We start from the raw sequence: 21,818 nt of genomic DNA, 5'->3' as shown, positions 1-21,818 counted from the left end.
CCTATTAATTGCATATGCTCCGTTTTTTTCTGTGCCAACAGAATCCACTTGGGAAAACATGTAAAAGTGCTACGGCCAGTAAAAAGCTCAGCCGATGACTGAAAATCTTCAAAAGGACTGACGCATTAGGATGGATTCTAAAGTTTGGAGGTTAGGGGAAAAGGGGAGTGGGGGGTGTGGGAAGAGACTGAACATAAACTGTGCACCTATGGATGAGGACAATGGGGCGTGGGGAAAGGGCAGAGGGTGGGGTGGGAACCTGGCAGAGGGGAGCAATGGAGGGTGGGGGAACTGAGGAACATTTGTAAACAATAAAGATTTATTAAAAAATAATAATAAATAAATAAAATTTAAAAATAAATAAAGATGCAATGTCAGTTCCTAAATCCAATCTAATAAAACTTATAGATATGAAAAGAAAAAAATAAATAAAAAATGAAGTTTGGAGGTCAGAGCAGGGAGCCAGGTTCCAACGCGCCCGCATTCGGAGGACACGCCCCCTCCCCGCTAGGACGGCGGCCAGGGAGCCTGCTGGGGGCGGGGCTTGATGACGCCACGACGTGCCCCGCCCCCTTACGCCGCGCACCGGGCGGCCCGGAGGCTTCCGGCGGCGCCGGCGCCATCTTGCAGGGACCTGCGGCCGAGTGGGAGCGGAGCGGGGCGGCCCTTGCTGCCGACTCTTCCCTCCTCCCGCCGCGCTCCGGCCCGCGGGCTAGCTGGGCCTTCGGTCCTCGAGGCGACACGTGTGTCTTGCGTAGCTCGGGGCGCGCTGGCCGACATGAGTGATGTAGAGGAGAACAACTTCGAGGGCAGAGTGAGTACAAAGCCGCGGGAGCCGTCTTCGCGACGGCCGTGCTGGGTCTCCGGGGCGCGCGGGGGGGAGTTTGGCGGGAGCCCGTCCCGGCGGCTTCCTCACCCCCGCGATGGCTCTGGGCTCCCCTCGGGCGGCCCTGTCCCCCCCGTTTTGGGGGAGACGGACGGGTACCGGACTCCGAGGTGCGGGCCCGCGGCGGCAGCTCCGGGCCGGACGGCGGTAGGTGCCCGCGGCGGGGCCTCCGGCGGGCCCCGGGAGCTGGGCCGTGCCTCCCGGCTCCGCTGCGGTGCGCGGCCGCGTCCATGAGGCGGAAACGCCGGAGGGGACGGCGGGACGAGCCCGGACCGGGGCAGTCAGCGGCCGCGGCGGCCCTTAGCCTCAGCCGGGGGCGGAGCGGGGGGCGCGCCGGGAGCCTCCCCCCGGTGTCCCCCCCGACTCCCCCCGAGGTCCCCGCGATGCCCCCCGGTGTCCCCGCGATGCCCCCCGAGGTCCCCCGCGATGCCCCCGAGGTCCCCGCGATGCCCCCCGAGGTCCCCGCGATGCCCCCGAGGTCCCCGCGATGCCCCCCGGTGTCCCCGCGATGCCCCCGAGGTCCCCCGCGATGCCCCCGAGGTCCCCGCGATGCCCCCGAGGTCCCCGCGATGCCCCCCGGTGTCCCCGCGATTCCCCCCGAGGTCCCCGCGATGCCCCCCGAGGTCCCCGCGATGCCCCCGAGGTCCCCGCGATGCCCCCCGGTGTCCCCGCGATGCCTCCCGAGGTCCCCGCGATGCCCCCGAGGTCCCCGCGATGCCCCCCGAGGTCCCCGCGGTGCCCCCCTCTCCTCCCAGCACCGTGCGTGTGGGAAACGCTCTGGAACGCCTTGTTTTCTCTTTCTGGTGTCCTGGATGTTGGGTTGTGGTTTCCCCCTCCCTCTTCAGTAATCTCACCTCCTGATGCTTTTTCTTCCTGTGTGACCTCTCACCTAAACACTGGCCGCTCCTTTCACAGGTTTTTGCGGTAAAACAAACAAAAAGTGTGTGTGTGTGTGTGTGGGGGGGGTCTTGTGTCTTAATCTTACGTAACTGAGGGGCTTTCTTGGCTCGGTGTTTTTTAAAATAGCTAGTCCGTGGGTACTGTTCTCAGTCAGCAAAGAGGGCTCACGGGTCGATGCATGGAAGCATCGCAAGGACGTGTGTGTGATATTCTAAGCTCCCCTGCGCTGGGAGGTTTGTGGGGTCGGAGTTGTGTTTCCGGAGCTAGCGCTCGCGGCGGGCGTGGGTGGGAGGGAGGGAGTGTGGAACCCTGGACACGCGGCCCCCGGGCCACGCGTGTGCCGCGTGGTGCTGGTGTCCCGGGCGGTCGCCAGGGAAACGCCTTCGGGCTGTGCCGGCCGCAGTGAAGTTTGTCTCTTAGAAGCTCCTAATAGCAACACCTGGAGCCAGACCGTTAAGGAGGAAAGAGGTTTAAATGGATTATAAACAAAAAGACTTTTTAATTCCTATAAGATTGGATTTTTTTAAAAATATGATCTGGAGGATAGATATAAATGGGTAAATGGCTCACTTTTTAGGAGCACTTTCTTGAAAGTCCCCGAAAACTTTTAAAAGTCGTTTGGTGGTAGTTGTAAGCTATTAGGTAGGTAGTTATTGGAAGGAATTCTGCTACCCATTAATCTTTTCTTCGATTATTTAGTACAAAAAGAATTCTTTTTGTTAATGTTTGGTTTGGTTTGGTTTGGTTTGTGGGGAAGAGGACTTGCTCTTTGGGAGCTTGTTTCCCTTAAGTTCTTAGTTTAACATTCTTGTCACCTTACCCACCTAATAGATGTAAGATTCCCACCCAGTTTTAATCTAAAATGTATGTAGGCATCAATTTGTTGTAATAGGAAAAGGGTTTTTACCCTTGTATGGTGTTTGTGGCCATAGGAAATATTTTTTCCTGGTACCCGGTACTTTAGTGTGGGTGAACTCAGACTAAACACATCCATACTCATGTTACTTTTTTTTTTTTTTTTTTAATATACTTTGAGGTCATTGTTTTATTTGTAATTGGTTAAGGAATTAGAAGAATGCCAGAAGCTTTTCTGAGGATTTACATTTTCTTAAAGCAATTCACTAGTGCTTTTGGTTTTTAAAGTACAGTGATTATCTGCTAACCACAACCAGCAGTTTTTATAGAATACAATTGTTTCCTTCTCTTTGTATCTAAACTTATAAAGGCTCAAAAAACGATTTCAAGATGTTTAAATAATTGTTATATTTCAAACTTTTTTACTAAAATAAGTTACAGAAAACTGACAGGTCAGTATTCAGATTTCATTTGCTTTATCTACAGAATAATCTACAGAATAAACAGCACATTTACCCCATCTTACTGAAAAGATATTTAAACTTAGCAACTTTCTAGAGAGTTCAGAATACATTTTTAAAAATAGAATCTATACCCAGTCCCCCCAAAATGTTGACATATGTTGTCATTTACTTCTCACACTAATTTTTTTAAAGGCTTCAGTACTCTGACCATTTTAGAAATTAAAAAATGAGGCCCAGTCCGGCCAGTGTTGCTCAGTGGTTGACTATTGCTGTGAACCAGGCCTAGGCACATGCCATGGTTGCAGGCTCCCTCCCCAGCAGGAGGGCGTGCAGGAGGCAACCTATCAATGATTCCCATCCTTGATGTTTCTATCTTCCTCTTCCCTTCTCTCTGAAACTCAATAAAAGTACATTTTTAAAGTAAAATACTGAGGCCCAGAAGACCATGCAGCCAGGAATCTGAGATGTACAAGTCCCGGGTATTCGCTCATACAACACTATATTGTTTACTTTTTTTTTAAGAGTGCATCTACTTCAGTGCCTCTGAGCCATCAGTGGATTTTCCATTATGGATTAATGTCTCTTCCATTTTAAAGTACTGGAAAGAAAATATAATTGACTGAATTTAGTTATAAGTGACCCTAAGACTTAGCTAACCGAAATTCTCTTCTACCTGAGGTGAAACTGTTGAGAATCTGCTGCTGCCTTTTTACTATAAAGGCCAGATGTTTTTCAGGGGGGAAACTTTGAAGTCTTATTTGGGATGACTTGACAGCTCAAATCTGGGTAAAATACTTAAGCAAGTGCTGTGTGATAGAATAAATAAGGAATTCAGAAAATGGTGCCAAGCAGTTCTGTGAGCTACTGGAAAGGGAAGCTCTACCTGCCATGTGGAACTTCCTTTGGGTCTTTTGGTAAGGGAAAGATTGATTGTAGGGATGTGACAGTGAGTGAGGAGATTGCTGGGATAGTGGAAGATGATAGATTGACTAAATATGCAGTCAGATAATGGAGGGTTTTGAATTCTAAATTATGAATTTGGATTTAATCCAATATGCAGTGAGGAGCCATCTATGGATTAATTCTGGGAGTAGCATAATGAAAGGGATTTTAGCAAAGAATAAAGAGACTGGTACAGGAAGAGCATCAGGGCACAGTTTAAATATTTTAGGCCTGCCTGGAGTGGCTCAGTGGTTGAGCATGGGCCTATGAACCAGGAGGTCATAGTTCAATCCCAGCCAGGGTACTGGAAGGAGGGAGTCAAAGGAGGCAGCCTATCAATGATGCTCTCTCATCATTGGTGTTTCTACCTCTTTCTCTCCCCCTCCTTCTCACCCTCCCCCCTTTCCTCTCTGAAATCAATACAAATATATATTTTAGGAAGGAAGTTATACAGGACATCAATGGAATGTTAAGAATGAGACATTTTTAAGAACTCCAAGATAATAGTGGTACTCTTAAAATAGGTTCTTTAAAACAATTTGCTTGGGACATTTATATCATGTTAAAAGTATTTTAAGTGAAAATGTCTTTTGGAGCTGGGAGTTGGCACTTCAGCTGTGACTTTGTGGGTGAATCATAAAAAGAATGAGTTCTGTGTTTCATACAGCTTCAACTAAAATTAGGATTCAAAAAATCTTAGTGTCCTTTAGAGGAATTAAGGAGAATGAAAATTAAGTTTTACTTATTTTATTCCTCTCTTTTTTTTTTTTAATGAAACTTAGAAAAATATTGAGTCCAATTATATTCTCATACAATGGCCCCAGTGATTTTAATAGAGGTTAAAGATTATTGTGTGGAAGTCCATCTTATAATTCCACAATTGTCTATGCTTTAAATAGGAAAAATAATACTTTTTCCTGCCCCTTGTTAGAGCTTACTCCTACTTCCTTAACAGGCTCCTAGGAAGGGAGGGAGGGAGGGAGATACACACACACACACACACACACACACACACACACACACGTGATTGACTAGATTAGGGGTGTCGAACTCAATCAGAGAAGGGGCCAAAATCTAAAATCCAGCCTAAATCGCTGGCCGAATGGTTTACTGAACAGTCATAAACTGACAATGTCATCAACTGACAGCGGAGTGCAGTGATGACAGCGCGGTGCGGGCCACATTGCAAGGCCTGGCGGGCTGGATTTGGCCCGCGGGCCTTGTTTGACACATGTGGACTAGATAATACAAATGAAGAGCAAAACACAAATTCATCTTTACCAATTTGGAATTAAAATTTGTGGATATTTTGTTGAACACAGAAATAGGAGAAGATTTATTTCTTCTCTGAAACCTGGTTTGTAATAATAGGGGTGATGACTACGCCATTCAAAATCCAGCTTGGTGATTGGCTCCTTTTTAAAAAACAAACAAAAAAAACTTAAACTCGGTGTTTTACTTTTCTGTTGATGAAGTTTTAAAATAATGAGGGTTTAAAATTATATAAATAAATTCCTATTTTATATATAAAATGTCAGCACTTTAGCTTTCAGTTCAGCCTTTTTCAGACATTTAATTTCTTCTCTCACATCAACCTATTAGAAAAGCATAAAGCTTCCTTTCTTGTAGTAGGGGTTGTATTAAACTCAAGACAATTTTCTTTGTCTTAGATTTTCTTCCTAAAATTAAGTACTATCATTATCCATTTTTTTTAATTAATTGATCTGAGAGAGAGGAGAGGAGGTAGAGAAAAACAGACACCAATTTGTTGTTCCACATATTTATGCATATATTGGTTGATTCTTGTATGTGCCCTGACTGAGGATTGAACCTATTGGGACAGCACTCAAACCAACTGAGCTACCTGGCAAGGGTCATCCAATTTTAATGCTCAGATTTTTATATTTGAGATTTCTTTCACTGAAGGGCACTAATTTGCTCAATACAAAGTAGAAGGCAGGATTTTTAAAAGGAGCAATGCAACTAATCATAGCCACAGAGCATAACTGTAATTTTACAGATTTGTTATAGATGCTTCTTAATATCTATCATTTCTAAAGAGAATAGCAGTTTTGGGACCTGAACTAATATTAAGAGATTTAAATATTTAGTAATGAGCCCCATTAAAAATACAAATAAACTTTATGGACTTGATTTTGTAAATGAACTAGTTATTTACCTAAGATATATAACAAGTGTGAAATAGTCACGAATAATCAGCATAATATTTTTGTAAAACTTGCCAGTGTGAAAACTCTTTGTAATATCAGTGGGTGCTTAGGTATCAAATAACTAACCCTGGAACCTTCATAAAAAGTATATATTTACGTGCTGAATTAATACTGCTAATCTTATGTCATAAGAGATTTAGCAAGACAAGTGGAGGTGAGAAAATGGCAAAGATCAGATGGGGAAAAGAATCAGTAAGCCCTGTGAAAGAAAGTTGAGGGGAATAATGGACGGAAATATGGTTTCCCTTCCTCTAAGTTACTGCCATGTGTAACTGTGACTAGGCCTGACTTATCTGACATAGAGGGAAAAGTTAACTTTTCCTTGAAACTAAGGCCATGTAGTCTTATTCAAGATTCACAGTACTTCATGACATTAGAAGATGAGAACATAAGTAGAGAGTTCTATGACAAGTTCTTATTTTAGTAGCTTGCTTTTAGATGCTGTTTACTGGCTTTATCATATCTAGTTGTTTTATAGTTATTATAAAGTTGTTTTCTATACCTTTGAGGATTTAATTGATCATGGCATATAAGCTGGCATGTTTATGAGCCACATTTAAAATATCTGTGAGCCTTTGCAGATACAAAGACCACTTTAACCTCACTCAGAATACATCATAGGTATGATCTTAAAGAACGGGAAATCATTTAAAAATAGCTAATGTTATGAGCATTTAGGGGTTTTTATTTTTATTTATTTGTTTGTTTATTTATTTATTTTAAGGAATTGCTCTAATAGTTGCTAGGGGCTTTTATAAGCCTGGGAGTCTGTAAAAGAAGCAGCCTAGCCGAAACCGGTTTGGCTCAGTGGTAGAGCGTTGGTCTGCGAACTGAAAGGTCCCAGATTCTATTCCGGTCAAGGACATGTACATTGGTTGCAGGCACATCCCCGGTAGGGGGTGTGCAAGAGGCAGCTGGTCGATGTTTCTCTCATTGACATTTCTAGCTCTCTATCTCTCTCCCTTCCTCTCTGTAAAAAATCAATAAAATATATTTAAAAAAAAAAAAAAAAAAAAAAAGCAGCAGCCTGTCATACTCAAGAGAAAGGAGACGGAACTGCTATTTCTGTAGACTGAAATAAAGAATTGAGTGAGCACAGGTTTCCATATGTCCTAAAGAGTGAGGTTCTTAGTACGGTACTATATAAGTTATTTGGGTAATTTAAACACCTCCTCTTCCCTTGGACATACAGTTTACCTAAATGCACAAGTGTATTTCTAAGAAAATAGATACCTAATTTCATAAAACAGTGGGAAAATATATTTTGAGAAAGTTTATTTTAAAAGCTTACATTCTAGTCATATAGATTTGAATTGTGTAAACTTGACACTATTACTTGGCATAGAGTTTGCCTTGCCATAACAGTAACTATGGGTTACAGTGTAGCATTTATATTGGTTTCTGTGTTTAAGTATTAAGCATATATTGGTGGAATTTTTTCACCTATAATATGATACTAGTTTTATTGAAAAGCACTGCAGTATTGCTTACTGTGGAAATTGTGTTCTGCAACAATGTGTGCATCTATTGAATAACCCATTTTCCTATTAAAATAATAGTATGTGGTTGTTGCAGTTATTTTCGCTATGTAAAATACAACTGTATTTAACACAGAAGAGAAAGATGGCTCCTAGATGGCTTTATTGAATACTCATAACTTTCTTAGTATTTATGGTCAGCCTCTTCCTTTCGGGGGAGTGGTGGCTATGTTTAGCTATCAGCAGAGGTACCTTGATAGTAAACAAGTTAAAAGAACAAACACGTTATTTGAGCAGGTTGTGCAGTGAGAACTTTTTGCTTGGCTTTTGACTTATAGTGGTTACAATAGAATGGGAACCTATTTAAGATTTATATTAAAATTTGTGATATGATGTGATTGTAAGTCAAAAGGTAGAAAAGGAAATGTAGCATTTGTCCATAAAGAGCTCATTGTAGCCTGGTTTCTAATGTACAGTTAAGTGAAAATGGCATTTATTTGTCACTAGCTTTGGATAAATAAGTTGCTTAAAAGTGGCAATTATTAATATGACCATTTTTCTGTGTGTGAAAACTATTAACAACTAGTCTTATGACAGGCCTTTTTTAGTATTATAATAAAAATAATTCTGAAGAATTAAAGTTATCTATTTTTTTCTATATATAGTTTACATTTTTTGTTTTGTTTTTTCTTTAAAGGTTATTTTTTAGGTTAAGTGTACTGAGGATTGTTGATTTATCTATTTAAAGTCTCGAGTTTATACATTGTTTTGGGAGGGTAAACCAATAGTGACAGCCTTGAAACTAGGACTTAAGAGGACTGTTTCTTAACCTTGAATGAGTCTATGAAAAAATTTATGCTGATTTAGGTTCCCCGCTAAAACAAAGTTGAAGATAGGCAACAAAGGAAGTTAGATATTTGTAACACTGGATAATGAAAAAGTGAGTCTTCTTTAAAAATATGCTAATGTCTTTTAAAAAGATACTATCCTATCTTAATACTTTATAAACAAATAAAGGGGAAATTGCATTTTTCCCAATGAGTAGCTGTGCCAGACTGAGATTTAAAATCTAAGATGTCACTGATTACCTTGTTTACATTAGTTTCTAAGAAGTGGTAATTTTCAGTACTACTGAATAATTTTCAACATTAGTCATGCTAATGAAAGAATGCTTGAAAATGAAATGTACACATATATTTGTGCCATAACATTTTTATTCTGTACTAGAAAGCTTCACATAAACATTTAGGAATAAATTTGGTATTTTAATATATGGGATTTTTATTTCTATCCTAGTAAAATGAAAAGTTTTACAGTGTCACAGCACAAAGCCTTCTGATAGGTATTATAACAAGGGCTGTGTTGATGTTCTAGGCACTGTTCCATCTACTACTATTCTACAGTAGAATAAATGAATGTTTTACCAAAGGATTTGTTTTATAGACAGGAAAGCAAAAAAAGAGAGAGGAAGATATTCTTAAATCAGCGTAGTTCCTGAACCAGTCTGTGAGACTGCAATTACAAGCAAATTATTTGTCCCTTTTTTTTTTTCTTTTTTTTTTTTCTCAAAGTACTGAATATACTGCTTTTACAGTTTCAGTGAATCAAAAAGCCTGAACTGCTGTTCCTGCTCCAGGCTTCTGTCCATAAATTTAGAGTATGTGAGATATTGTATAGATGGCTAAATATATTGTTTTGTTTTCATCTAAAAAATTAAATATGCTTAGCAGCATTAGTACAGGTTTTGACATTAAGTTAAATGTAAAGGAAAAGTTGTAAGCAGGTTGCATGGTAGGAAGTCTTTGTTTGAAATTGTTTGATTTGAAAAGTTGTTGTTTTTAATTTCAACTTTTCAGAAGCCAATTTTCTGGTATAGGATATAGTCACTGAAGGGGTAGCATAAATAATGCATAACTGCATAAAAACTATGAACAAAAAGAGGTGGGATAAAAAAACTAAAGACCATGTTACTAATTTTGTAATAAATTCTTGTGCTATATGATACTTAATAGATAATGTAGAATTTTAAAATACATATATTGGGAATTTACAAGCCAGGGGGGTTATTGTAAGCATTTCATGCTTTCTTTTTCCCCTTACTTTTTTTTTAGAATGCTTGTCAGAATTTATCTTCCTAGTTAAGTTGCAGTAAGCAAAGATAGTGGTCAAACAGTATTGGGAGGTGTTAGTAATTGTACTAATTTTTTTCTATTCGTTTGAACCTTAGCATGTGTCCTCCAGTCTTTGAGTTTAGATAGGTATGTGCAAATATTTCAGGGTAGGATGCTTTGCATGGCTTAGTGAAAGCTTATTTTAAGATCACTAAGAATCTTCAGGTTATAAATTAGTGAAAAGGTAAAAATGTAGGTGGGGATTATAGTTCATGTTAGATTTATGCTCGAATTAAGTATTCATATTAAAATTGTTCGAATTTTAGGAACTAGGATGAAACATGAAAGGGGAGGAGGGTGAAGAGAATGGTAAAAAACATTTAGAAAAATTCAGTAAATTCTTTAATTTTTAGAAACTAGACTTTTGAGCAGTTTTAAAGATTATAAAATTGTTTTTTAAATAAACTAGTTATTTGCACTTTACCTGCTGGCTTTTCCATTTGGTAGATAACATTCTGAACTCCAGCAGAGTTTTATAATCCCCACGTGCTTAAATATACTAAATGTTCTTTTTCCATTAAGGTTAATGTTCGTGAAGAAATTGAAGAGTTTTTTCCAAGAATGTGGAAGATAAAGCAAGATAAAAGAAGGCTAATGAAAAGTGTTAAAGATCAGAAAATTAAAATTGAATGGGGGAAAAAATTGAACAGAAGATTGGTCAGATAGAAGCACTTGAATATTTTTTTAAGGCTATTTTGAATTGTTTGAATTGGGGAAGAATACACGAACTATGAAAAATGAAAAACTCAATGAAGAATGAAGAGAAGTAGAAAGCAAGAGTGAAGTAGAATTAAAAGAATCTGGAAGAATGAATGGGTCCTAGGTTAAGTAAATGTATGGTTTATGTTCCAGTGTCTGTATGATCAAGTTGTAGATGAATTTGCATGATTACTTAGTTAATAGAGAATTGGTGATCTGGTTCAAGTAGGGAATTATTGAGGACAGTTAGCAGTATTAACAATGGGCTATTAATGAGCTGAAATTTTTTCTGGAGGGTGTTGCCTAACCATTTGTTTTTCAGGAGCAATCAATATAAATAATTACGGTACTTTAAATGTTAGGTGTTAGGCATCTATGTGACCAGTGCCATTTGTAATACTGTCTTCTTTGTTAGGAGTCTCGCTCTCAGTCAAAATCTCCAATGGGAACTCCTGCTCGTGTAAAATCGGAGAGCAGGTCAGGATCTCGTAGTCCATCAAGGGTTTCCAAACATTCTGAATCCCATTCCCGATCAAGATCAAAATCCAGGTATGTGTGTTTAAAATAATACTTAAAATGCTTTCCTTGGGTTTTTCAGGGCAAAGTAGTGTTTGCTTTTTCTAAAATCCCTTATTCTTCTCTCATTTTATATAGAAACTAGTGACCGGGTGCGTGCACATTAAAAGGGGATTAATTAGAAGAAATAATTTAATATTGCTATTTGCCCTCTATAATAGAAGTGTCAGAGATGAAAGAAAATTAGTAAAATGTATATGAAAGTCTTTCTCCTGTCAGAGTCTGGGACTCACCATGGGACCCAGAGTCAAGTCCCCGCCCACCCACATGCACCTCAAAATCACATGAGGACCCAGACCCAATCAGCCCCCCTCCAGCATTGCGCTAGAGCCACTCCTGTCCAGTCCCACCCTTGTTAAGCCCTGTTGGGCAGAGGGCGTAGCCTCAGGTCCCCTGGCCTGGCACCAGGACGGGTGTGGCCCGAGGTCCTCTGTCAAGCCCCACCAGGTGGGGGACTTGACCTGAGATTCCCTCTCAAGTCCTATTGGGTGGGGGGCACAGCTGGAGGTCCCCTGTCAAGCCCAGCCAGGCAAGGGGGCGCAGCCTCAGGCCCCCTGGCCTGGTACTGGGGTGGGGGGTGCAGTCTGAGGTCCCCCAGCCTGGTGCAATATTAAATTATTTCCTCTAATCCTCTTTTAATGTGCACGAATTTTTTTTGGGGGGGGCGTGGCATGAAGTCCCCTGTCAAGCCCCACCTGGTGGAGGGCACTGCCTGAGGTTCCCTGTCAAACCCTGCCGGGTGGGGGAGGGGGTACCACCTGAAATCTCCTGTAAAGCCCCACGGGGACAGGGAGGGCATAGCCTCAGGTCCCTGCTGATTGCTCATTAAAGCTCCGTATGGGAACTTGGCCTCAGCTGTGGGTGCAGCCATCTTTGTGATGGAGTGATGGTCAATTAGCATATTCCCTCTTTATTAGATAGGATTTTATCAAAGATTCAAATCATGAAGTAGTCTTTTCAAACTGTTTAGAAATGGAATTTAGAAATGAATAATACATTCTAGATATAGACTTAGATATAAGGTAGAATTATCTCTAAACTATCAGATACTAGCTATTACAACAATGTCAGTTGATTTAAATGTGCTTAACATTTGAGGATTAGTTTTTTATTTTATTTCAATAATACTTGCACAACAAAATAATTTTCTTGGCATATAATTTAGTGCAGAGAAAGTTGATGTAAGTATGTTATGCTAGTTACCAAAATGATTTGAGAAGCTTTTTCAAGATTCACATTCCATCTACATTCTTTGCCTGAAGATTCTGACTTAGGTCCAAGGTGCAATGACCATCTTACTTTCTGTCTTCATGATTTTGACTAACAATGCTTCTTATAAATGGAGTTATAGCCAAAACAGGTTTGGCTCAGTGGATAGAATGTCAGCCTGCGGACTGAAAGGTCCCAGGTTCAATTCCGGTCAAGGGCATGTACCGGATTTTCCGGCATATAAGACGACCCCCTAATTTTACAGTTAAAACATAGGTTTAGGCCTATATTCGCTGAATAAGAGTATCCCCCACTTCCGAGGCAACGCCAGTTCTTTTTTTAATAGACCGTCTCTTTGACTCTGGCCAATCCGAGCAGGCTTTTTATGCATGCAAATTATACATGTTCTGTACCCGAAGCTACACTGTGTTCTAGTAAAAAGCCTGCTCAGATTGGCCAGAGTCAGAGAGACGGTCTATTAAAAAAAGAACTGGTGTTGCCTCGGAAGTGGGGGGTAGTCTTAAACAGCGAATATAGGCCTAAACCTATGTTTTGACTGTAAAATTAGGGGGTCGTCTTATACGCCTGGTCGTCTTATACGCTGGAAAATACGGTACCTTGGTTGCAGGCACATCCCCAGTGGAGGGTGTGCAGGAGGCAGCTAATGGATGTTTCTAGCTCTTTATCCCTCTCCCTTTCTCTCTGTAAAAAATCAATAAAATATTTTTTTTAAAAGAGTTATATAGTATGAGTGACTTGTTTCATTTAGCATCATGCCCTCATATTTCATCTGTGTTGAATATTGCAGAATTTCCTTCCTAGTGGTAGTTGGGCTGTTTGTTTTATTTTGTTTTAAAAGAAAGCAGAACCTTAACATGCTTGTAAGGTAAGGTGAAAAGAGTGAATGGAGAAAGGAGAGACTGAGAACAAGAAAGAGATTGTTAAAAAAAAAAGGGGGGGGGGGAGATTGTAATGATTAAGAGAATGAGAGGAAGACTACCGTTTCTTCAGAAAGGAGCTGAGAACAAACAGGGATCTGTGTGTAGGTCCTTGGCATTAGCCATTTGTTTCAATATTACCTGCATTTACTTTTCCCCAAGGTCGAGGTCAAGGAGGCATTCTCATAGACGTTACAGCCGATCCAGATCCCATTCTCACTCTCACAGGAGACGATCTCGAAGTAGATCGTCATTCACACTAGAATACCGGCGTCGAAGGAGCCGAACTCATTCTCCAATGTCTAACCGGAGAAGACATACAGGCAGCAGGGTATGTGGTTTAAAAAAGTAATAAACTTCTTTTGTTTTTAATATGTGTTTAGTCATAGCATAATATCTTGCTTTATGAGAGCGAGACCATGGTTTAAAAAGTAGTTTCTCCCATGTGATACTGCAGACTGCCATGTGAATTTAGTACTAAAAAATGAAAATGGGCAGTGGGGAGTCCTAATCAGCAATTGCAGATAAAGTCAGATTGAGTACACATCTATAAGGCATGTAAAACATTTTAATAAACTAGAAATATGGCATTAAACTGAGGATGAATTATTACTATGCATTTTTCAAATTGCTAGGCTACAGTGTGGGATTTTGTTTTATTCAGGCTATAACCTGAAGTTTATTCCATAGAGGGCAGGAGTGTTATTGTGAACTGTAGGATCTAACTCATCAGTTCATTTTCCTCTTAAATTATTTTCAGCCTAAACCAGTTTGGCTCAGTGGATAAAGCATGGCCTGCGGACTGAAAGGTCCCAGGTTTGATTCCGGTCAAGGGCATGTACCTTGGTTGCGGGCACATCCCCAGTAGGGGGTATGCAGGAGGCAGCTGATCGATGATTCTCTCTCATCAATGTTTCTAGCTCTCTATCCCTCTCTCTTCCTCTCTGTAAAAAATCAATAAAATATATATATTTTTAATTATTTTCAAGTCATTTGAAACAGTGTAGTCTTTGGGTAAGGTGTTCTATGCATAGTATATCTGTTTTAATATTTACTTTAATTTGGAGCTTAAAATTAAATGACATCTTTATTCAACAGGCAAATCCAAATCCCAACACTTGTCTGGGAGTGTTTGGCCTCAGCTTGTATACAACAGAGAGAGATCTTCGTGAAGTATTTTCTCAATATGGACCCTTGAGTGGTGTCAATGTGGTTTATGATCAGCGAACTGGGCGCTCACGAGGATTTGCTTTTGTCTATTTTGAAAGAATAGATGACTCGAAGGAGGTAATTTTGTTTTTATAATTGTCACTTTGAACATTTTCTGATGTGCATGATTATAGTATTGAATTACTATTAAAAGTTCATTAATTGACTCCCAGTTTCATAAACATATCCTCTTTCATTCTTGACATGATTGAAAGTGTAACAGAATGGCCAGTTTCATTTTCTGGGACCCTTCAAAGAAGCACTTTTTAAAGCTTTTCTTAGGCATATTTGAATTGCCAGCATCGCTATTCTTTAGTGCATTATTCAGTAAAATAAGGGTTACTTGAACACAAGCACTGATATTATGACAGTTGATTTGACAATCCAGATAGCCAAGCCACTAAGTGCCTAGTGGGGATGGGGGTGGGTAGAGTATATTATATAATGTGAATGTGCTGGACAGTGATAATTCACATCTGGGGAAGGACATGCACAATTTTTAAACTTAAGAATTGTTTATTTCTGCTATTTTCCATTTTAATATTTTCATCCCGAGGTTGACTGTGGATGACAAACTGCAAATGGGGGGGGGGGGGGGGGGGCGCACACTACTTTGCTTATTTCTCTTCTCAATTAAGGGATAAAGGTGTAAATTTAGAAATCTCAAGATATCTGACCTGAAGTAAATGTTGAGTGTGAACAAGTAAAGCTTTTGAAAATATGAAACTTGTTTGTACTCTCTCTTGACAACACACACACACACACACACACACACACACACACACACCATTTATTCCTGGGCAAAATAAAATGAAAATGCAACTTAGTTCCAAAGAACTTCATGCAAATTTGTTAAGGTGATAGAATTATTATTGTATTTATTGGTATTAATGTCGAAGGTCAGAGGGAATATAAATGCAGGTATAAGACAGTAGTACGTACTGAGAGGTTCTTTTTGTGTTCACGACACTAGATGGCGGTGTGTTCTTAAGGAAATGCTTGGCTGGTTTAGATTTGTCAGTTGAATTGCAGAATGTGCTTTGAGTTGCCCAGACTGAAATCAGTCACTGCACCCCCAGAGTTATGCCAGCTTCCCTGAGTTGTATAGTTCCTTCCTTCTCTAGCTGCCCAGTCTCTCTCGGTGCAGGCCTGTGTATGTTTCCATGTGTACATTAGAAAACTCACTGCTATTGACATGCACATAGCAGGGATTCATATGTTCAGTCATACTCCCTGTTGTTTAAAAAGAAGTGGTTAGAGCCTTTTAATTTTTGAAATTTCAAATGGAAATGTTAATTTATTACAGTTTTGATAGTCTCTCCTTGGTGAATTATGTATGACTGACTGTGCCCTTTCTTTTTTTTTTTTTTTTTAAAGGCTATGGAAAGGGCAAATGGAATGGAGCTGGATGGTAGAAGAATTCGTGTGGACTATTCTATCACCAAGAGAGCACACACACCTACCCCAGGCATCTACATGGGCAGACCAACTCAGTAAGATTCCAAGTTTCCTAAGCTAAACTATTTTAGCCAGAAGTCTACCAGATGTATCTACAAAATTTTGATTAGTAAAAAGATAAAATTTTCCCTATAAAAATGGAAATTTATTTAATTTGTATATATTCTTTGAATCATTTCATACAATTGACCCTTGAACAACGAAGGGGTTAGGTGCACCAAATCCAGTGCAGTCAAAAATCCACATTGAGCTGAGACTGGTTTGGCTCAGTGGGTAGAGGTCGGTCTGCAGACTGAAAGGTCCCAGGATCGATTCCGGTCAAGGGCATGTACCTTGGTTGTGGGCACATCCCCAGTGGGGGGTGTGCAAGAGGCAGCTGATCGATGATTCTCTCTCATCAATGTTTCTAACTCTCTATCCCTCTCTCTTCCTCTCCGTAAAAAATCAATAATATATTATATATATATTTGTGTGTGTGTGTGTGTGTGTGTGTGTGTATAATTTTTTTTTTTTTTTAATCCACATTGAACTTTCAGCTCTCCAAAAACTAAGTTTTCCCTTAGTATTTACCAGGGATTGGTTCTAGGACCCCTGTAGATACTAAAATCCATGATGCTCAAGTGCCCTAAGTGAAATGGCATGGATCAATGCATGCAGTTGTCCCTCTGCATGCACAGACTCCCAGCCATTGATAGAAAACAGTGCAGGTATTTATTGGGGGGAGGGGGGGCAGGATCTTTGTATAAGTAGGCTGGTGTGGTTCAAATGTCCACTGCATGCATGTGTGTGTATGAATGAGTAGGAGGGTAAATTAAAACTATTGAAGTGCGTTTTTGGCTCTTGGTATTCTACAAATAGAAAATGTGTAAGATAGGAAAATATCATACATTCTTAAGAAACTATTGCTGTTTAGAAAGATTGAGGAGGAGAGAAACATTGATTGGTTTCCTCCCGAATGTCCTCCACCACTGGGGATCAAGTTGCAACCCAGCACATACCCTGACTGGGAATCAAACCAGTGACCTCTTGGTTCAAGGTCATCGCTCAACCACTGAGCCACACTGACTGGGCACTTCTTAGTGTTTTGGTATTGTTTTCCAGCACAGTTCATTTCACCCTGTTGAAAAGGTCCTGGTGATTTTGGCAGGGCATTAATAGAAGAGCAGTTTACAGTTTGGAGAGGTGTGTATAATCTTTCCTGGTTATTTATGTAATGAATAAGAAGCCAAGGCAAGAATACCGTGGTCGGCAGCCAACTAAGACATAGGTGATTGGCATGAAAGGATTATTCTTGGCCTTTCTCACCTCTTTCTTCCATTTTATTTTACTCAAGTACCATTTTATATTAAGTGATATTGGAAAATAATCGTTGACATTGATGTAAAATGTTTACATTTTTCTGTAGTAGTGGTGGTGGTGGAGGCGGAGGCGGCGGCGGTGGCGGCGGAGGAGGAGGAGGAGGCGGCAGACGTCGAGATTCTTACTATGAAAGAGGATATGAGCGTGGTTATGACAGATATGAAGACTACGATTACCGATACAGGTGATATTTAACTTGTGGTTTCTAAATTAGATGATAGTTGTATTACTTGGCACTTTCGATTTATGTTTAATATGTATTAAGAAAAATATTGAAAATATTTTATATGATGCTTTCTTGAGAAAATAGGAAAGAATTATTTTTTCAAAACTGAGTACAGATGTAAGTTATCTGTATTTGTTAGTATTTTGTTGTGCCATATACTTATTGTTTTGGTATCATTGGCACACAGAACTTAATAGTTACCATCTTGGGTCCATTATTATTTTGAATGATGGGAATTTTTATTTTTGTTTGTCTCTGGGTTATGCATATGCTAAGTGATATTTTGTTTCCTACAGAAGAAGATCACCTTCTCCTTACTATAGCCGATACAGATCACGATCCAGATCTCGTTCCTACAGCCCAAGTAAGTCCTCTGCTTCTGTAGCATTAAAAACTTTGTTTCTGCCGGGACCGGTGTTGCTCAGTGGGTAGAGCGTTGGCCTGGGGACTGAAAGGTCCCGGGTTCGATTCCAATCAAGGGCATGTACCTTGGTTGCGGGCGCATCCCCAGTAGAGGGTGTGCAAGAGGCAGCTGATCGATGATTCTCTCTCATCGATGTTTCTAACTCTCTATCCCTCTCTCTTCCTCTCTGTGAAAAATCAATAAAATATATTTTTTTTTAAAAACTTTGTTTCTAATCATTAGTTTTAGAAAATTAGAGTGTATGATGACTCTTACTGTATGCAAGCCAAACTATAATTGTCATTTTAACTTTTTTTCTCTCTCTTTCAGGACGCTATTGATGAAGAGAATAATTACATTTGAGGATATCTTTTTCTCTCGTTGTTTAATTCTGGATTTCCCTGATCTTCTAATCCTTCCTACTTAAAAAGAACCCAGAAAAAAAAATCTTTGGTTTATTTAGCGTCTACACTTTGTCAATTGCATTGGTGTTTTCCACCCCTTTTATTATACTCTTAAAGATCTAATTGTCATTTTGAGTAGTTAAAACATCGTTAGTAAAAAAAAAAAAAAAAAGGAATCCCCATTGTTACACTTTGGGTTTGTTTATTTTGTTTTTGCTTTTATAGAAAATTAACTTCTGGCTAATCAAAAGAGGAAAGAAATGATCTTTTTAAAGCTTCCTTTTTGTTAGATACTATATTAGAAATCTACATTTGTGACAAAATCCTTTTTTAACTTTCTTTTGGAGAAAATAATAACACATAAAATAGTGCAGTCATGTCAGGTTTGTCTGGGGTGGCACAGAGCAGTTAAATAGTTGAGGTAGAAAGTTTGAAGCTATAAAACAGTTGGTCATTTCTTTTGAAAACGAAAATTTAGAACCTTAAAAGGGGCATCTTTTTTTTTTTTTTTTTTTTTTTTTTTAGAAATGGAAAGCTTGTGGGCTCCTATAAAACATTGTATTTAAACTACATCTGTTAAGACTTACAAGCTTCAGTGTGGTTTTTTGTGTGTTGAACTTATTGAAATTTAAATATTCTCTTAATTAGTGAAGGATAACCCTTATTATTTATTACTTAGAGCAATTGTATACTTTGCTGTTGGAAATCTTGGTGTGGGGCAGTGGTTAAGCAGGCTATTTATAGGATAGAGTCCTTAGAGGAGAGGATACGTGTGGGGAAAAGTCATCTCCTTTCAAATAAAGGTTAAATTGCTTTGAAGATGGGACTGTCTCTTTATTGTGTTACAAAGGGAAAATATAACTGGAATGATTTAGGAACCAGTTCTTCCTTTTCCTAACATTTTTGCTTATATCTAAATGTAATCCTTGTTTCTTATTCAGTTGTTAAAAACCTTTGTTTTACTTTCCCATTTTGGGGGGCCACATTGTAAATATTGAGAGTATAGTATCAAGCACCATGCTGAAGGAAAGATGATAAGGTTCATGTCTTCAAAAAGTCCACCTTCTAATAGGAAACACACTGAAATGATTGTACTGTAATGTAAGAGGAGGGTGTTTTAGCAAAGAGGTATCTATCTGATGTGTCAAGTGATCTTTATAAAAAGGTTTAGAAGATGGACATCTGTAATACTGTCAACAATAAATATATATTTTTTAAAGTAGAGGAGCATGAGCTGCTTTGTTTTCTCCCCCAAAGCAGATATGAAATTAGATTATCATCTGTATAATAGATTTATGGGATTGAAGTACCTCAGATTTTTTTTCCCAATATATTTTTATTGATTTTTTACATAGAGGAAGGGAGAGAGACAGAGCCAGAAACATTGATGAGAGAGAAACATCGATCAGCTGCCTCCTGCACAACCCCCACTGGGGATGTGCCTGCAACCAAGGTACATGCCCTTGACCGGAATCGAACCCAGGACCTTTCAGTCCGCAGACCTACACTCTATCCACTGAGCCATACTGGCCAGGGCTACCTCAGATATCTTAATTAAAAAACTACAAAATGTTTATCTTAATTTTTTCCCCCCAGTAAAGCCTATTCAAAGAACAAAGCAATGTCTTGTTGGACCCTGGTTGAAGGATTTTTGTTCTTATTAAAAGATTGGGAATCATTGTCTTAAAGAGAATGTTAATGATCTGTTGACTGTGGGAATACTTTAAAATGTAAGAAGTATATCAACAAAAAGTGATGATATTAGCCACAGTCTGGAAGAAAAGAGCCATGTGAAGAGACTAAACATAATTAAACATATAGATGTGTTATATATGTGTTGGTGAAAAAGCAGGGAAGGAGGACAGTTAAATGGGGGGCGGGCAAATAAAATTTAAAAGACCAATCTTTGAAGTCTCCCCTAAGAAGGTGAAATTTAAAATCTGAAGGGAAGGAAAGGAGTCTTATCTGGAAGGAAGAGTGTGTTGGGGTGTAGGAAACAGCAAATGTATTGGCCTTACAAGGCAGAATACCTGGAGTGTTTGACAAGAGAAGACAGATGATGAGTAAGGGCTGGGCCCTGCTGGGGAGGAAAGGGTTTTGGAGGTTTCAACAGGCAGGTTTTTTTTATAGAAGGGAACTTGGTCAGAAGTGAGTGCATGGGTGTATTGCTTCAGATATATGGGTACATGTTAGGCTTAAAGACTAGATGTGAGAGATGCAAATCAAAACAACAATGCGGTACCATCTCACACCTGTCAGAATGGCCAACATCAACAAATCGACAAACGACAAGTGTTGGCGAGGTTGCGGAGAAAAAGGAACCCTCGTGCACTGCTGGTGGGAATGCAGACTGGTGCAACCACTGTGGAGAACAGTGTGGAGTTTCCTCAAAAAACTGAAAATGGAACTCCCATTTGACCCAGTGATCCCACTCCTAGGAATATATCCCAAGAAACTAGAAACACCAATCAGAAAGGATATATGCACCCCTATGTTCATAGCAGCACAATCTGCAATAGCTAGAATTTGGAAACAGCCTAGGTGCCCGTCAGCAGATGATTGGATCAAAAAACTTTGGTACATCTACACAATGGAATACTATGCTGCCATAAAAAAAAAGGAATTCTCATTTGTAGCAACCTGGATAGAATTGGAGAACATTATGCTGAGTGAAATAAGCCAGTCAATGAAAGAGAAATACCACATGACCTCACTCATTTATGGATATTAAAGAACATTATAAACTGATGAACCAAAAGACAGATATAAAGACAGTAAAGCAACAAGCAGACTGTCAAATTACAGCGGGGAGGGTAGGGAGATCTGGGGGAGATAAGAGATCAACCGAAGGACTTGTATACATGCATGTAGGTACAACCAATGGACACAAAACTCTGGGGAGGGAAGGTATGTATGGGGGGAGGGGACAATGTTAAAATATGTACACAGATAATTTAAAAATAAAGAAAAAAATTCATTTCCCTAATTACTAAAAAAATAAAGACGATGTGTTACATTGCATGGATATTGATGTGCAACATACAAAAAAATAGTATTTCTGGGCCTCTTTTTTTTTTTTGTTTTTTGTTAATCCTCATCCAAGGATATTTTTCCCATTGATGTTTAGAGTGGAAGGGGGGGAGTGGGGGAGAGATATTGATTGTTTGCCTTCTTCATGTGCCTCAACTGGGGCCAGGGATCCAGCCTGCAACTGAGGTGTGTGTATACTTAACTGGAATCGAACGTGTGACTCTAGTCCATGGGCTGATGCTCTGTGCTTTCATCCAAACTGGTTAGGGCTGTTACCTATACTGATTGAAGGTAAGAAAAACTTGTTCTAACTCCCTGCAACAGTGCTTCCTATTAATTGGGGAAGCAGGGGAGAATGATCATGGAGCCCTTAAAAACAG

General features: G+C 39.7%; 1 protein-coding gene across 3 annotated transcripts; it reads left to right on the top strand.

Moving 5' to 3' along the window:
* Positions 1–585: 585 nt before the first annotated feature.
* On the top strand, positions 586–19,227 carry TRA2A (transformer 2 alpha homolog). Of its 3 annotated transcripts, XM_084896355.1 has the most exons (9): positions 586–814; positions 10,450–10,761; positions 11,042–11,175; positions 13,512–13,680; positions 14,448–14,636; positions 15,936–16,051; positions 17,422–17,559; positions 17,898–17,965; positions 18,335–19,227. In XM_084896355.1, the coding sequence occupies exons 3-9, from the start codon at positions 11,069–11,071 to the stop codon at positions 18,343–18,345; spliced, it is 798 nt and encodes a 265-aa protein (XP_084752481.1). In that variant the 5' UTR covers positions 586–814; positions 10,450–10,761; positions 11,042–11,068; the 3' UTR covers positions 18,346–19,227. The 3 variants fall into 3 exon arrangements, with proteins under 3 accessions (XP_084752481.1, XP_084752480.1, XP_084752479.1); XM_084896354.1 differs by lacking the exon at positions 10,450–10,761 and having other exon boundaries at positions 588–814; positions 17,901–17,965; XM_084896353.1 differs by lacking the exon at positions 10,450–10,761 and having other exon boundaries at positions 589–814.
* The last annotated feature ends 2,591 nt before the right edge of the window (positions 19,228–21,818 follow it).

This window comes from Pipistrellus hanaki (assembly GCF_964339955.1).
Source record: "Pipistrellus hanaki genome assembly, chromosome: 10".
In the NCBI taxonomy this organism is placed as follows: domain Eukaryota; kingdom Metazoa; phylum Chordata; class Mammalia; order Chiroptera; family Vespertilionidae; genus Pipistrellus; species Pipistrellus hanaki.
This window is presented reverse-complemented; position numbering and strand designations above follow the sequence as displayed.